The sequence below is a fragment of the Hippopotamus amphibius genome, chromosome 14 (genome assembly GCF_030028045.1).
Source record: "Hippopotamus amphibius kiboko isolate mHipAmp2 chromosome 14, mHipAmp2.hap2, whole genome shotgun sequence".
NCBI lineage: Eukaryota > Metazoa > Chordata > Mammalia > Artiodactyla > Hippopotamidae > Hippopotamus > Hippopotamus amphibius.
Genome location: NC_080199.1, coordinates 32,823,046 through 32,841,132, shown reverse-complemented (window position 1 = coordinate 32,841,132; position 18,087 = coordinate 32,823,046). Strand labels below are relative to the sequence as shown.

Here is an 18,087-nt window from a genome sequence, read left to right as displayed (position 1 = left end):
AAGGGAAATCGACAGTAACACAATAATAGTAGGAGACTTTAACACCCCATTTACATCAATGGACAGATCATCCAAACAGAAAATAAATAAGGAAACTGAAGCTTTAAATGAGACATTAGACCATCTCGACTTAATTGATATTTATAGGACATTCCATCCAAAAATGACAGAATACACTTTCTTCTCAAGTGCACACAGAACATCCTCCAGGATAGATCACATCTTGGGTCACAAATCAAGCCTCGGTAAATTCAAAAAAATTTAAATCGTATCAAGCATTCTCTCTGACCACAACGCTGTGAGACAAGATATCAAATACAGGAAAAAAACTGTAAAAAATACAAACATGTGGAGACTAAACGATACGCTATTAAACAACCAAGACATCACTAAAAAAATCAAAGAGGAAATCAAAAAATACCCAGAAAAAATGACAATGAAAACAAAATCACTCAAAACCTATGGGAAGCAGCAAAAGCAGTTCTCAAAGGGAAGTTTATAGCAATACAGTCCTACCTCAAGAAACAAGAAAAATTTCGAATAAACAACCTAACCTTACACCTAAAACAATCAGAGAAAGAAGAACAAAAAAACCCCAGAGTTAGCAGAAGGAAAGAAATCATAAAGATCAGATCAGAAGTAAATGAAAAAGAAATGAAGGAAACAATAGCAAAGATCAATAAAACTAAAAGTTGGTTCTTTGAGAAGATAAACAAAATTGATAAACCATTAGCCAAACTTACTAGGAAAAAAAGGGAGAAGACGCAAATCAACAGAATTAGAAATGAAAAAGAAGAAGTAATAACTGACACCGCAGAAATACAAAAGATCATGAGAGACTACTACAAGCAACTCTATGCCAATAAATTGGATAGCCTGGAAGAAATGGATAAATTCTTAGAAAAGTACAATCCTCCAAGGCTGAACCAGGAAGAAATAGAAACTATGAACAGACCAATCACATATACGGAAATTGAGACTGTGATTAAAAATCTCCCAACAAACAAAAGGCCAGGGCCAGATGGATTCACAGGTGAATTCTATCAAACATTTAGAGAATAGCTAACACCTATCCTTCTCTAACTCTTCCAAAATATTGCAGAAGGAGGAATACTCCCAAACTCATTCTAAGAGGCCACCATCACCCTGATACCAAAACCAGGCAAAGATGTCACAAAAAAAGAAAATGACAGGCCAATATCACTGATGAATATAGATGCAAAAATCCTCAACAAAATACTAGCTAACAGAATCCAACAGCACATTAAAAAGATCATACACCATGATCAAGTGGGGTTATTCCCTGGGATGCAAGGATTCTTCAATATACACAAATCAATCACTGTGCTACATCATATCAACAAATTGAAGGATCAAAATCATACGATAATCTCAATAGATGCAGAAAAAGCTTTGGACAAAATTCAACATCCATTTATGATAAAAACTCTCCAGAAAATGGGCACAGAAGGAAATTACCTCAACATAATAAAAGCCATATATGAGAAACCAACAGCCAACATCGTTCTAAATGGTGAAAAACTGAATGCATTCCCTCTAAGAACAGGAACAAGACAAGGGTTTCCACTCTCACCATTATTATTCAACATAGTTTTGGAAGTTTTAGCCACAGCAATCAGAGAAGAAAAAGAAATAAAAGGAATCCAAGTTGGAAAAGAAGTAAACTGTCACTCTTTGCAGATGACAAGATATTATACATAGAACACCCTAAAGATTCTACCAGAAAACTGCTAGCACTAATTAATGAATTTAGTAAAGTAGCAGGATATAAAATAAATGCACAGAAATCTTTTGCATTCGTATATACTAACAACGAAAGAGCAGAAAGAGAAATTAAGGAAACTCTCCCATTTACCATTGCAACAAAAAGAATAAACCTGCCTAAGGAGGCAAAAGACTTGTATGCAGAAAACTGTAAGACACTGATGAAAGAAATCAAAGACGATACAAAAAGATGGAGGGACATACCATGTTCTTGGATTGGAAGAAGCAACATAGTGAAAATGACTGTACTACCCAAAGCAATTTACAGATTCAATGCAATCCCGATCAAATTACCAACAGCATTTTTCACAGAACTAGAACAAGAAATCTTATGATTTGTATGGAAACGCAAAAGACCCTGAATAGCCAAAGCGATCTTGAGAAGGAAAGATGGAGTTGGTGGAATTAGGCTTCCTGACTTCAAACTATACTACAAGACCACAGTGATCAAGACAGTATGGTACTGGCACAAAAATAGAAAGGTAGATCAATGGAATAGAATAGAGAACCCAGAGGTAAACCCACACACATATACGCACCTTACCTTTGACAAAAGAGGCACGAATATACAATGTAAAAAGACAGTCTCTTCAATAAGTGGTGCTGGGAAAATTGGACAGCTACATGGAAAAGAATGAAATTAGAACACTTTCTAACACCATACACAAAAATAAACTCAAAATGGATTAAAGACCTACATGTAAGGCCAGACACTATAAAACTCCTAGAGGAAAACATAGGCAGAACACTCTATGACATACATCAAAGCAAGATCCTTTTTGACCCACCTGCTAGAATAATGGAAATAAAATCAAGAAAAAACAAACGGGACCTCATGAAACTTAAAAGCTTTTGCACAGCAAAAGAAACCATAAACAAGACAAGAGACAGCCCTCAGAATGGGAGAAAATACTTGGCAACGAAGCAAGGACAAAGGATTCATCTCCAAAGTATACAAGCAGCTCATGCAGCTTAATACCAAAAAAGCAAATAACCCAATCCACAAATGGGCGGAAGATCTAAATAGACATTTCTCCAAAGAAGACATAGATGGCTAAGAAACCCATGCAAAGATGCTCAACATCACTAATCATTAGAGAAATGCAAGTCAAAGCCACAATGAGGTATCACCTCACTCCAGTCAGAATAGCCACCATCAAAACATCTAGAAACAAGAAATGTTGGAGAGGGTGTGGAGAAAAGGGAACTCTCCTGCACTGTTGGTGGGAATGTAAGCTGGTACAGCCACTATGTAAAACAGTTTGGAGGTTCCTTAAAAAACTAAAAATGGAACTACCATATGACCCAGTAATCCCACTCCTGGGCATATACCCAAAGAAAACCATAATCCAGAAAGAAACATGTACTATACTGTTCATTGCAGCACTATTTACAATAGCCAGAACATGGAAGCAACCTAAATGCCCATCAACAGATGAATGGATAAAGAAGATGTGACACATATATACAATGGAATATTACTCAGCCATAAGAAGGAATGAAATTGAGTTATTTGCAGTGAGGTGGATAGGCCTAGAGACCGTCATACAGAGCGAAGTAAGCCAGAAAGAGAAAAACAAATACCTTATGCTAACTCATATAGATGGAATCTGAAGAAATGGTACTGATGAACCCAGTGACAGGGCAAGAGATGCAGATGTAGAAAATGGAGTTGAGGACACAGGGCTGGGGTGGGGGTTGGGGAGCGAAGGGGAAGCTGGGATGAAGTGAGAGAGTAGCATAGACATAGATACACTAACCAAACGTAAAATAGATAGCTAGTGGGAAGTTGCTGTATAACAAAGGGAGATCAACTCAATGATGAGTGATGCTTTAGGGGGCCAGGACAGGGAGGGTGGGAGGGAGTTCACGGGAGGGAGGGGATATGGGGATATGTGTATAAATACAGCTGATTCTCTTTGGTGTACCTCAAAAAGTGGTACAAGAGTGTAAAGCAATTCTATTCCAATAAAGAGCTTTAAAAAAAAAAAAAAGAAACATTCCATGGGTTAGAGCCGTATCTATTCCCCAAAAGGCTAAAATACAAAATCCATAATTATAATATGCCAGCATTTTTCATATGTTTTACCATTCGATTCTATCCTTTTCAAACTGGAACAGAGAGGTACTAGCTTAAGTACAGGAAGCAGGTGACTGAAGCTGAAGGCTTGTTGCACTTTGGCATTCCTGATGATTTCCTCCGCAGTCCCAAGTGTACTCAGTCTCACATTTTCATTTTTGCTCCCTATTCATTTTATTGAATATAAGTACAAAAATGAACTACATAACTCTGCTTCTCAAAATGGAACTGTTGGCTGCTAAGCCACGCCCGCAGGCAGTTTCTAGAAATCTTCATTTTTCAGCTGACGAAAAAAATCTGAGCTTGGCCTATGAAAGGCTGCTTTGAGTATCAGCGTACAGTGTGTGAACATATGGGTTCCACCAGCGAAGCCCAATATAGGAAAATAGTATTCTGTTAACAAGCTTCTCTCCATCTTCACTTATGCCCTTTGATCCGGTTTCCACAGTAGCAGCAGAGCGATCTTCTAACTGCAAATCAGTTCATGCATTTCCTTGTTTAAAATTCTTCCACTGTTTCCTTAATAGGATAAAATCCAACCTTAGCATGGGCTACAGAGCCTTGCATTACCTGGCCTTGGGTAACAACTTCCAGGACATTTCATATATTTCTCCTGGTAGCCAATACTTTAATAAGCCTGTATTCCTTAAATGTGTAATGCTATTTCATTTGTGTCCTCACATATGTGATTTATTATGCCACGAATTGCTTTCCTCTCATCACCTGCTTGATTGATTTCTAAACTTTCTAATCCTTCAAAACTCCTAACATGTCAGATCCTCTGGGAAACCTTTCCTTATTTCCTTGGGAAGATTCAGACACTCTCTATCTTTTATGCTCTGACAGTATTCTATACACACTTCTATATAAGTACTCCTCACGTAACATTTTAAATGTTTCATTTACATGTCTGTCTCCACCAGAGTGTGAACACACTGAAGTCAGGATTTTATTATATTCATCTTGGCGTCTTCAAGGTATAACAGAAAGCTGGTACCCAGCTAACTAACACTCAAATGCTAACAGAATTAATAATTTGAGAAATGAAAGATTTTGGATAGCAAATATCAATTTATTTCCACTTTAGCATTTCCCACTATTATCAGACTAATGTCAGCCTACCAAAGAGTAAAAGATAGCTAAAGTCTTACTAAGACATATTGTGTATTAATAATAATACAAATCAATATAGTATTTACATATTTTTTCAAATACCTACTACCATAAAGTTTGTACCCCTACCAGTTGTATGTTTGTTAAGGCAACTCAGAAAATAAATTCCTAGAGGTCACTTTACTGTATACAATATGTACCGTAGCGTGCGAATTCAGAGCACGATATTAATCAACAGCAGCTGTTAATCCAAAGTGATTTTAAAAAAACAACAACCAAGTTATATTACCTAGCTAATGTCTGCAGGTAAAGACAAGGCATTTTAACAGGAAGATCCTCAGAAATGCCCTCTTTCACGCTGGGAAGCTGAGACTGGAACGGCTTTGTGGGATGGTAACACAGAATGCTTGGTTCAGCCGCGCTGCTCAGGGACAGCAGGAAGAGGGCGTTTGCTTTGATCACTTGGTGAGCTTCCATGGTGGGCAAGGCACGAGGCGTCTTGACTTGCATTGGCTTCCTCCTGGATTGTTTGACCTGGAAAGAGAATTTGTAGGGATCTTTTCCTACTTATATCCAAATTTTAAATTTCTTAACCTAAAAATTTCGAGTTTCTAATAAAAATTATTAAACACTTGAACTTTTTTTTTTTTTTGGTATCTTTTTTTTTTGTTTTGTTTTGTTTATTTTTTATTTTTTTGGGGGTACACCAGGTCCAATCATCCGTTTCTTTAAAATAGTAATAGTGATTACCAAAAACAACATTCAGTTCATGCTTTTCCTGAACTGATTAAAACTAATTTATATCAAATACAAATTATATTTTTCTCTTTCCTTGGGAAAGTTAAAAACCTAACTAGTAAACACTAAATGTAATTATTTAAATAAAAGAGTAAATAATCTGTAGGTGTGTGTATGTGTGTACTTGGCAAATATTTTTAGTTAGGTGTGTCACTAGTGTGAATGATCCTGACTTTCCATGAGTCCTCCCCACAATTAGGGATTAAGAAAAAGAGAAAAGAGATAAAGAGTAGAAAAAGAAAAGGAAAAAGAGAGAGTTAAGAGAGATAAAGGTGAAGAGGGGAAGCTAGATATATGCGTAAAGTAGAGGACAAATTAATAATGAAAAATTACACAATGAACATCTGTCCATAAGGTCTGTATGCTACAGGACAGCTGTTTTGTGTTATCCCAAGATATAATTTGTTTTTGTAATTAAAAACAGCTGACCCGGTACATAAATTAAATTTACGTATCATTCCTGTTAAAAAAGCTGATCTTTAATATCAACTATTTGGAGCTGTCTGATCATATGATCATAAAAAAAGGTTTTTATAAGGTTTACCCTTATCATTAACAGTACAGCCAGAACAAAATAAAAATACCTTCTCCCTTGCAGCAGCCTGTTTCTCACGGAGGTACTTTTCTCTACAGCGATCACACACCAGATACCACGTGCTTCCCCCTATGCCACCGTCTCCACAGTTACCAGCCCATCCTCCGCAAAAATGCCCAATGCTGTTGTAACCTTGCCCACCAGCATACCGGCCACAACCTTGAAATAAGAACATAGATAAAAATGTAACACTTTAAGTGTCCTTAACAGTCTGATCCTTGCCACCTACACATAAATGACAGACTTCCCTTCTTGAAGTAAGCAAAATATGAAGCAAATATCTAACTTCCTTCACCCCCCCAGATTGTTAATTATATCAGCAAAATTGCATGTGTAATTGAAAAGTAATCAATTAAATTGATAACTAAAATACTGCAGATACTCTACATAGGCAGATAAAAAAATATAAGATGTGGGTACATTTAGATTTATTTAAGTACACTAAAAAAATTGGACAAAACAGGTATTAGGTAGAAAATACTCTGTAAGAATAATATATTTTACAAATCACATAATTTACAAAAGGTTTCTGTGTACTATGTAGGAAGAGGAAAACATTTACCCAAATTCATAATAAGGGAATTTTATAATACTAACCAATTGTTACAGAAATTGTTACATTTATCTAAAATACTGTCTTCTGATGAAACAATATCTCTTCCACTGGAAAATGCCCAAAGAAATCAGTAGAGTCTAATTTAATTTGCAATTCCGAACAAGAAAACAATATAATCAAAGGAGACCTAATGTTGGAATCTTTCCTGTGTGCGTGGACATGTCATTATTTCTATTGTGTGAGACACCTTAACAGCATCCTTTGGATACCACAGGAAACAGTTAAAAAGTTAACAGTATCTCAATGTGGTATGTCAAAATGAAATAGTACTAAATTGCCTTACCACCATACTATTAGATTTCTTTACCTATTTTTCATAAAACCTATGCTGTATTGATAAAGCACTGAAAAATTACATTGTGAGACACTAAAAATTCTGTGCAAAACTTTCCCTGTACTTTAACATAATTCATAGAACAGCTTAAGTCAAAGTGACCTAATTTGTTTTTTTTTACACAAAGTACTTACATGTATTCAATAACATCACTTACCTGGGTGAGCCTGTCTCATGTGGTATGTCACTGGGTACGGATGTGACTCTCCACAGAGCTCACAGATGGTATCTTTCTCTGGTCCTCCTACTGCCAGCTGGGCCATCTCACCAAACAAATTACCCCTTGGCCGAACTTCTGTCTTTTCTTTTTTCTTTTTTTCTTTTTTGGCCTTTTTATTCTCCTTCTCACACTCTTTCTTTTTAAGGACTGCACAAGAACCAGGACTTGGAAAAATCATATTCTGGGAAGCTGCTTTGATAGTAGCCAAAGAGATATCTTCCCAAAAAGCCACTAAATGTTGTAGAGTCAAGGGAAGAGGAGACTTAGACTTCATTGGGTGATGCATGGACATTTCAAAAGTGGCCTCAGTTTTCCCATCTTCACATTTTTCATGCAGAGGAGGTTCCTTAAGCATAGATAATACTTTATTTTTGTTGATACTACCCATTTTAGATATATCTGGTCCATGAGGTGCAATATTAAACATATTCAGTGCAGATGATATTTCCAATGAGTGTCTATTTTTTAATTTGGTTTCCTTTTCTTCTGTAGGCTGCTGGCTGTTTAAACTACTTCTTATAGGAGCATGTTCTTTGGAAAGTTCAGGATTAAATTTTAAGAATGAAGAACAAGCCATCGCATCATGTACTATGCCTTCGTGCCACAGGAAAGAGGCGAAGACGGCTCTGGCACACTCAGCCACGGAAGGGGACATGGCCTGCTTGGCTGGCTCTAGAGGTTTGGATCCATCTCCTTTGAAGAGAAAGCTGGATTTTTCCTTCTTGGGCCTGGTGTGCCTATTAGCACATTTTCGACTTATCTTGGGGGATGCTCTCATTTCCTGTTCGTCTTTCAGTGGTGCTTTTCCTATGCTGAAATGAACTTTATTTGAACCTTCATCCACACTCTTAAATTCACTGCTTTCATCACAGGTACTGTCTGTTAGACTATTGGTTTTTAAAGTACTTGAAGTGCAGACTTCCACCACCTCACTGTGGAGGTTTTCTTGTACCACGTGGGGAGAAGGAGCTCTGTTTTCGGATCCAGGGGAATCTTTAGAATCCTTTGGGGCTGGTTTTGGTTTTGGCGATGTTGAACGTCCCCTTAATGGTTCTGTAAGGGGCATTTTCTTCTTGCAGAGGGTATCTGGGTCAAGTGTGTAAGAGTCTGATTTGGAACGTTCCCGAGGAGGATCAAGTTTCGTCTTAACAGGAGCAGTGCTTTTCTGAGGTAGATTTTTATCATGCGGTGAGGAGGAGCGTGGAGTACTAGCACCGGATGGGCTAGACCTATTGGCTGGGAGAGTCTTTGGCTTAGGAGAAGATGACCGAGAACCTGGTCCTGGAGATTCAGCTCTGAAGCTAGAAGACATTCTCCCATCAGATTTTAGTGTCTGCAAGGTGTTATGGTTGGGGGACAATGACCTACTATGAGAATCTGACCTCAACTTCGCAGCATCAGATTTCAACATGAGAGACTCACTAGCCGACAACCCTTCTGTACCCCTCGGCTTCTTCTGGTCAGCAGTAGTCCGGCTCATACGTCCATCAGGTTTAAGTGTTCTGCTGTGTTTGGAGGACAGTTCTGATTTTCCTGATGTACAGACTGGTCTAGAAGATGCTGAGATAGTTCCTCGGTCACCTGTATGGTCCATTTCATAGTGACACTTGTTAATATAATTATAACTTACTGATGATTTAGCCATTAAACAATGAAATAACACAGCTAAAAAAAATTTGTATTGCTTGTCATAGACAAAAATACTTTAAGAATAAAGATAAAAGGGGGAAATACTGGGGAAATATTTCTTGTCAAATTTCGATTACACCATTCTATAATTCTGATATTCTAATGACTGATTTAGAATAATTTATAATTAACATATGAATGCCCTAAAGCTATTATTTAATTACATGTAATTCACACAGTCTGTTATTTATAAAGAGATTATACTGTAAAACCTTATTTAGTTCATAAGCTTAGCTGGTTAGAACTCAGGGCTTGTGTCCCCTTGGAAAGAGGAAAAATGGTGGAATCCTCAGAATGAGAAGTACAAGTCTGAATTCTGGGGCCTTTAAACAAGGAGTCAGGAGAATAACAGGAAAAAAAGGATAAAAAGAAAAATAATCCTGCTCTTGCCTAGGCAAGAGCCAGATGTTTCTACATGGACACCACTTGTTTCTGGCCTCCTGGCCCTCATTCAGTGTCTCTCCTTCCTACTATTTCATGCTTTCCTTTGAGGCATTAGAGCCAGGTTGTCTTTGCTCTCAGTAAGTGGTACAACCTTCAAGTTCATCCTTGCTCCCTAAAATCAAAACGTCTACCCTTAGTACAAGTGATATTAGTTCACTGTTAGGAGGAAAGCAATCTGAAGTGATTCAAGTGGCATGAAAAACTGAAAATCCATAAACCTTGCTAGAAGCATTAATATTTTTTGAAAAAGGGTACTTAGTAAATTGAAATGACTCTGGTTACACTGCAGTTCTTTCTTTTTCTTTTTTAAAGGGATATGAACAAATTTGGATAAAGCAGAAAAGTGTTGTTGGGCTTGCTTGCATGCGCGTGTATTTATAATTACACCCTAGTTATCGATTTGTGAAGAGTTTTGCCAAAGAGTCTGCCTCCTCTTGGAAGGCCAGCAAGGGCTGGTATTTTCGTTTGTTACTGCTCTTCACTGATGTCACGTCAAGAATGGGTCAGTACAGTAAGTGTTTCATAAACATAAGTTAAATGAGTAAATAAATTCCTGTTTTCTTAGTTTTCTTCCCTTCTGTTGGTCACAAATCTTCAGATTCTCTGAAAATTTACTTTTTTACTTTTATGGCTCCCACGGTCATTGGGCTGAGGTGACAGCAGCCATTGCTGTGTGAGGGTCAGATTTTATAAACCAATATATTGTGTTTGGTAGAATTAAACATCAGCTTAGTCCCTGCCACTAATTTTGAGGGACTAATGTAAGGAGCACTGGTTTTTGTTACTACTCTGACAGCTGGAAGTGCCCTCATCATCACATGTATTTCACAAGTGGAAACATACATAATGGTGAATCTAGACAAATTAGTACATTTTTTTACATTTGCTTTCCCTCTCTCTACAAGATCAATTTGTGAATTGAAAGAGTTCTGCTTCCTAATTAATGATGCACAATTCCTCATACAGGAAATCTCCACTGTGACTGGCTAAACAATCGAATCTTTCAAATACCAGGAACACCACTTGTCATATACGAGCAAGAATGTTTGTTATATAGAGGGTTAGAGAGTATGGTTAGTTAAGTGTGGTAAACCCATATGCTAACTAACTGATGTTTATCTCCTTCATTTGGGTTTCAAAAGTTTTGAGGCATTCAGTATTACTAAAAGTGGTCATGTGGCTGCTTTAAGTATTAATATAAACACACTGATAAAAGCTTTAGATAATAAATACTTTCACATTCATCACTTATTTTTGTTTTATGTTTATTATACATAAGTTTAAGTGATAACAGATCCTTTTCTTCATCTCAAAAGAATTCTGAAGAAAAAATAATACAGGACAGGACAAAAGTTTAGTACATTCAAACAACAGTAAAAATGTTAAATATTAGGTATTCATTCATTAACAATGTGCATAATTTTTTTCATGTCAAAACCATAAATAAATGGTTATATAATACCATCCTGTATTATAATATGCCCATAATATAATACTCTTCTGTAATATGATATGCCATAGTACATACTATGTACCAGGTTACACAAGACTATATATACTACAGAGATCAGGGTCTATAATTACACTCTAATATTATATAGTGTCAGTCAACTGTACAAAGGAGAAATGTAAAACTGTTTTACTCATTTCTAGGAATACAAGTTTTTAAAACTTTAATTATATATTTCTCTAATATTAGGCATCTAATATTTCTAATCTGATTAGGCATCTATAGCATTTTTAAAAGACCAGAGCATATTTTTAAATTGTCTGCCATTTTATCAATTGTCAACAGTTTAAACATTTCTAAGTTTAAAGTATTAAAACTAAGCGACTAAGAAAATACTATAATGAAGACTCACGCCAGACAGGACAGCCCTGAAAACTAAACTAAAAAACTTATCAAACTGTTTCTCATAAAAAACAAAAACAGGAAAATGAGTCTAAGACTAAACCTGTCACATAAGATACTATATTCTTACAGATCACAACGCACTTTATGGCTTACACATATACCACCTTGTTCTGGTAATAATGGTTTTACGATTCCCCAAAGGCATTTCTTTCTACATACTTTTATTTAAGACCTCATATAAGTTTGAAATTAAGTGAGAGTACTATTTAACCTAGAGATATAGTAATCAGGCATATCAATTAGGATAATCAATACAATATTGAATAGATATATCACAAATTATCCCAAAATATCAAATTTTAAATAAAATGATAAATTTACTCTTAAATGGAATGAGATGAAAATGACTGAGGTGAACGAAATTCTTTCTTGAAACCTCCTATGTTCATTAAGAATGGCCCATCCACGAAGGCACGCATACCCACCCTTCAGTTTGTGAGACAGAGATGAGAGAGCAGAGGCAGGCCCAGCTACACCATAATTTTTGTAAATGCGCTCACGAGAAGCAAGGTTGCGAGATGGAGATTCTACAGTGGAAAACATTGGCAAAGAAGCAGCACAGATTCAATGGAAAAAAAAAATTTAGCAGAGAACACAAGCAGAAACAAAGCATTTCAAATGGTATGCACAACTATTAACTGTTATTAAAAAGTTTATATTCTGCTCAATTTTTCAGCAAGTTTATATTTGTCTAAAATTAAAAACTGAAAACAAAGGTCAAATTAATTAATTTAGACTAATAACGACAGCACCAAATGCATATGCTTAAAAGTTAAATAACATTCATAGCACTAATAAATCAAATTTGAGCATTTCTTTTCAGACTAATATTTTTTTACCTCAGTTTTCTTTAATTTGGTGCTCACTTACTTTTAAATGAAAGTTTATGAGTAATTTTTTTTTTTGTAAATAGTGGGAGATAAAGAAATGCTACTTAGTTTAACCTATTGTCACCTGGTTTTCTATATGGACACATGACTATAATTTTTCCAGTACATATCTCAGAAGGGACCCAAGTTGACACTTATGGTTGACTACTTTTCTGAGTCCATCTTCAGTAAAAAATGTTAGTGCTAACACCAAGATTTAGTATTTGTTTTGTAGCTCATATTACTGAGATACCAAATTTTGTTTATAAAAAGTCTCACAACACAAACAGCAAAAAAAATTTACAAGTCACTGAAAATGTTAGACACATTAATGATTTACCATGCAGAAAATGAAGTACTTAAAGTTTAAAAAAATTATCTTTTTTTCAAAGGTTAACAGAACCTTTAAAGTGGTCTTTCAAAAGCAGTATGCTAAAAAAAAAACAAAACTCTAAATCTAAAAATAAATCCTCTGTTTAAAATTTTAACTCATGGCAATGAAAATAAGTGTAATCAACTGAGCTGAAATAAATTCAGCTAATAAGGAGATAACTTTCTTAAAATTATTGAAATTAAAAAAATGGATACAACACACACTTTTCTCAAAACAGAAAAAGTAATAGTTGACGGATTCATTATGACCAAGATTAAAGATGAACTACTCATAAACCAAGAGGTCCTTCCATATAAGTTACTGAGTACGTATTAGGTGTCACACATTGTCCGAGGAATCAAGCATAAAGTGATGAACGGAAAAGAAGTCCCTGCGTTTATGGAACTTATCCTCCAGTAAAAGGGAGAGTGACAATGAACAAATATACCCTAGATGAAGCAGTGATAAACTTGGGAGTCATAAGCACATAGATGTTGGGTAAGACTCCATGCCTGGATAAGACTACTCAGGGAGCAAGGTCTAGAAGAGAACAAAGCCCCGGGACATTCCTAGGAATACAGAATAGAGGAGGAGGTATTAGAAAAGAGATCGGATATGAATAGCTGAGGTAGGAGATATCCAGCAGGCAAAGGAAGAAGTTGTTTCAGGGAAGAAAGATCAACCCTGTCAAACACTGAAAACAGAGCAAATAAAATGAAATCTTAGAAATGACAATTTAACTTAGCAAAATAAAACTCAAAGACCGACTAGAACAATTTCTACAGATAAGGACAATTGCAAAGACCCCTTGTAGTTGGTTCAAGAGAGAACGGCAGGAGTAGATGGAGAGGTAGACACACATGCCATCAAGTCATGTTCATGTAAGTTAAAAAAAAAATGTTAAAATTGTAATGTTTCTGAGCATCCCTCTTTTTAAAGTCGATAAAACTCAAAGCTAATCGGTATTGCAAAAGGAGTTCTTATGCTATTTTAATCTCATATAATACTTAGTCTGCAACTCTCAATGAAAATGTCAGTTAGGAGAGTGCCAGCTTTTGATTGGAATTCATGGGCAATTCAAACTGCCAATGTAAGGATACAGTCTTGTAGCTTGGTCACTAAAATCTGCGAAGACTGCGTTTAGCAGGAGGACACATGAGCAGGAAATCAGAATATGATCTTAATTAAAAGCACCTGTAACATAAATGTACAAAACTACATGGATACTTGTAGGATAAGATGTTAGAGGTTTAAGAACAAACTCCTGGAAAAGGTTTTGAAGCCAAAATATCCTTGAAGTCTTCTCAATATGTTATAAAACCTAAAGAGACTGGATTTGTAGGTATGATTCAGGGTGAATAAGAAAGAAACAATTTTTGAAAGTCTAAAAAAGGTTATTGTCAAATGCCTAAATAAAGCAAGCTGTGATTTCACACAACATTTTGTTCTAGACATTTAGTTTTTACAAAATTTGCTCATGTTTAAAATACTTTGAAATAGTTAACTGTTTAAAAGATTTATATCTTTCAGTTTAAAAAGTAAAGAAGTAATCCTTAAAAGATACATTGCTATCTATGCACAGAAGAAAAAACGTGATCAACTTTCAGATATTTGATGATTAATCATGCTCCTTTTTATCTTACCTTATAGATAAAAAAACCAAATATTAAATTAACTTCTGAAGAATTTTGATTTTTTTCGTCATAATATAGTTAACTAAGGAGAATAATGTTTAAAACAATATAAAAAGCAGGATTTTTCCTCCAGTACTCATTTGAAGTCAACATTGTTTGGTAGAAAATATCCCCTTATCAACAATATGGTTCTTTACATGTCATTTATTCCTTGTTTTCTTTGTTTTAAGTCCCAAGTATCAAGTTCCCTGCGGTACTTCATTCATTCTCTGGTCATATCAATTCTGAGCTCATTGTACTTTTTTTTTTTTTTTTGGCACACGGGCTTAGTTGCTCCGTGGCATGTGGGATCTTCCTGGAGCTGGGATCGAACCCGTGACCTTTGCATTGTCAGGCAGATTCTTAACCACTGCACCACCTAGGAAGCCCTCTGAGCTCATTGTAAATTGTATTTAAAAAAAATTATTCCCTAGGCTAATGATAATAATAAGACAGTACAACTTTTCTTTTTAATAAGGAAAGTATTGTCGTTTTAGGACAAAGACAAATTGTGGTTTTGCTGTGGGTATTAGGACCCTGACCTCGTTATTGGGACAATACAGTGGAAGAATCAAGGCACTTGTCACCATCTGGTGGCAGTACACAAAACTGTAGTCCTGAGATTTAGAAAGGGAGTATACTCTTCCAGTGTTGTAGTCCCACTACTGGACATATACCCAGAGAAAATCATAATTCAAAAAAAACACATGCACCTCAATGTTCACTGCAGCACTATTTACAGTAGCCAGGACATGGAAGCAACCTAAACGTCCATCGACAGAGGAAAAGACAAAGATGTGGTACATATACACAATGGAATATTACTCAGCCACAAAAAGGAACGAAATTGGGTCATTTGCAGAAACGTGGATGGACCTAGAGACTGTCATACAGAGTGAAGTAAGTCAGAAAGAGAAAAACAAATATCGTATATTAACACATATATGTGGAATCTGAAAAAATTGGTATAGATGATCTTATTTACAAAGCAGAAATAGAGACACAGACATAGAGAACAAACATACGGATACCAAGGGAGAAAGGGGGTGATGGGATGAGCTGGGAGATTGGGATTGACATATATATACTATTGATACTATGTATAAAATAGATAACTAATGAGAACCCTGTGCTAACTACTGTATAGCACAGGGAACTCTACTCTATGCTCTGTGGTGACCTAGATGAGAAGGAAATCCAAAAAAGAGGGGATATATGTATACATATAGCTGATTCACTTTGCTGTACAGTATAAACTAACACAATATTGTAAAGCAACTAGACGCCAATAAAAAAGAAAAAAGAAAAAAAATAAAGGAACTTAATTTGCCACAAAAACAAAGCAAAACAGTGAAGCAATGATCTTCTCTATCCATTCATCTGTTGATGGGCACATAGGTTGCTTCCATATCTTGGCAATTATAAATAATGCTGCTACAAATACTGGGGTGCATTTATCTTTTCAAATAAGTGTTTTCATTTTCTTTGGATTATATCCAGTGAATTTGCGTCTAAAGCTGTCAGTCCAGGCAGCTGCTAGCTAAGGTATGTAATTACCATCACTATCACTTTATTCTAAATTCCAAAACATCAATAGACAGATGTGGGAATAATACTCATACTTAATTATACTTATTTCTTATCTGCATATTGTTTTGTAGCTCATATTCTGGCCAGGTTGAAGGTATAATGTATATATTGTTTCCTCAATAACCAATAAACTCGTTTTTTATATTTTTAAAGTAGTTTTAAAATAAGTAATTTCCAGAATACCTGAATTATAAATTAACCTTAATCATTTACTGCCTGTCGTAAGAGTCTATATTGTCAAAATATTTGTAGTTCTATTTGGAGAAGAATGAAAGTGTACAATTACCAGCGTTTAAATTGAGGGAAAAAAGTCACAAACACTGTTCCTATCATTCTACTGTAAACTTGACAAAATGTTACCATCGTTTGTGAAGTTTCTGTAGAATTAGATTTCTTTCTATATCTTAAAAATATATACACACAGGGGCTTCCTAGGTGGTGCAGTGGTTGGGAATCCGCCTGCCAATGCAGAGGACATGAGTTCAATCCCTGCTCCGGGAAGATCCCACATGCCGCGGAGCAACTAAGCCCGTGCGCCAAAAAAAAAAAAAAAAATATATATATATATATATATATATACATATATATATATACACACACATAAATGTAGATATGTATAAGCACTAACAGAACAGAATCCTAGTAAATGTATCAGAAGAAAAAGAGCTTAAGACACAGAAAAGGACATAAAATTTGTTTATATAATAATTAGTATACTAAATGAATTATAAAAGAATGACAGCTGGAACAAAATTTCCAACGTAAGGATAAAACAGGATTATGCTTTTCACTATAATATAACATTAATCCATATGGTACAAATGCAGAAAGGAAAATGGATGGAAATCTGTAATGATGTATTTTCAACTTGTCAGTCAACGAAGCCATCTTCAGTTATGGCTAAATACGTCTCCCATATTCAAGTTATATTACAGCTTTCTGGAGGCTAAGCTACCCAACTGAACTCATTTTTCCTTAAAATCTGCTTTTTATTCTGTGTATTGGCATTAGGTAAGCATATAATCTTTCAAAACAAAGACAGAAAACTGGATGTCTTTCTAGGCTGTCTCCTTCAACTGTGATTAGCATGTCCTGAAAAGTTTTACTGCCAACATGTTTCTAAATGTGTTCCTTTTATATGCCCACTGTGATTTACCTCAGTTTAAGCCCTACTCAGCTCTTCTCTGGAAAACCTGCTTCTAACACTCTCCCTTTCTCCGGAACCTTTTTCATAATCTTTTCAGTTATCTTTCACAAATATAAGACTGATCATATTACTCTTTTTGTTTAAAATTCTGCAGAACTCTATATCCTCTCACCCGCTCCCTCCATTTTCCTCACTTCACTCACGGGATAAAGCTTAAACTACTAAGAATGGCTTACAAGACCCTTCATGATGTGGCCCCACCCTCTGCAGTATAAGAAAATGCCACTAGGACACTAACACTCTAAGCTACAAACGCATGAAGTTTCTCAAGTAAATCATATTTTCTAACATAATCAAATGAGTTGATGCATTTGAAGTGGTTAACATGGTTCCTGGTCAGTGGTAAAAGATTGCCATGTGTTAGCTATTGCTATTTCAAACCTTCTCTTTCCTCAAACCACCAACACACTCTCATCATGCTAATTCTGAGCCGATGATGGCTTCCTATTTTACTGAGAAAACAAACAAAACAGGAACAGAGAACATTCTCAAGCTGCTAACGCGAAACATTCTTTTCCCCACTGTGATGGTGGATCAACTGCTTCTGCTCCTACCTGGCTAACCTTTCTGCTTTGTGCTGTACCCCATCCCCTCTTTCACGGAAGAATACTGTTCCAGCAATTCTCCCCTCTCCCCTGCAGCAGCAATTTTTCTCTCTATTGGATCATTCTCCTTAGCAAACAACCCTGGATGTTACCTTTTTCCCATTAAAAACCAAACCAAACAGAAACCCTCTCTAGATCTCACGTCCTCTGTCCTGGTTTCATTTTATGTTTTTTTCCTTCT

The 18,087-nt window shown here is 35.8% G+C and overlaps 1 protein-coding gene across 8 annotated transcripts in view; it reads right to left on the bottom strand.

Annotated features, from left to right (window-relative positions):
- The window catches only part of MYCBP2 (MYC binding protein 2), a 267,817-nt gene that overhangs the window by 41,823 nt on the left and 207,907 nt on the right, over positions 1–18,087 (bottom strand). For all 8 annotated transcript variants that reach the window (XM_057707054.1, XM_057707050.1, XM_057707051.1 and 5 more), the window contains 3 exons: positions 7,479–9,122; positions 6,361–6,530; positions 5,268–5,512 (listed from right to left, as the gene is read on the bottom strand). In XM_057707054.1, coding sequence (XP_057563037.1) covers positions 5,268–5,512; positions 6,361–6,530; positions 7,479–9,122 — 2,059 coding nt within the window. The remainder of the gene's footprint in view (positions 1–5,267; positions 5,513–6,360; positions 6,531–7,478; positions 9,123–18,087) is intronic.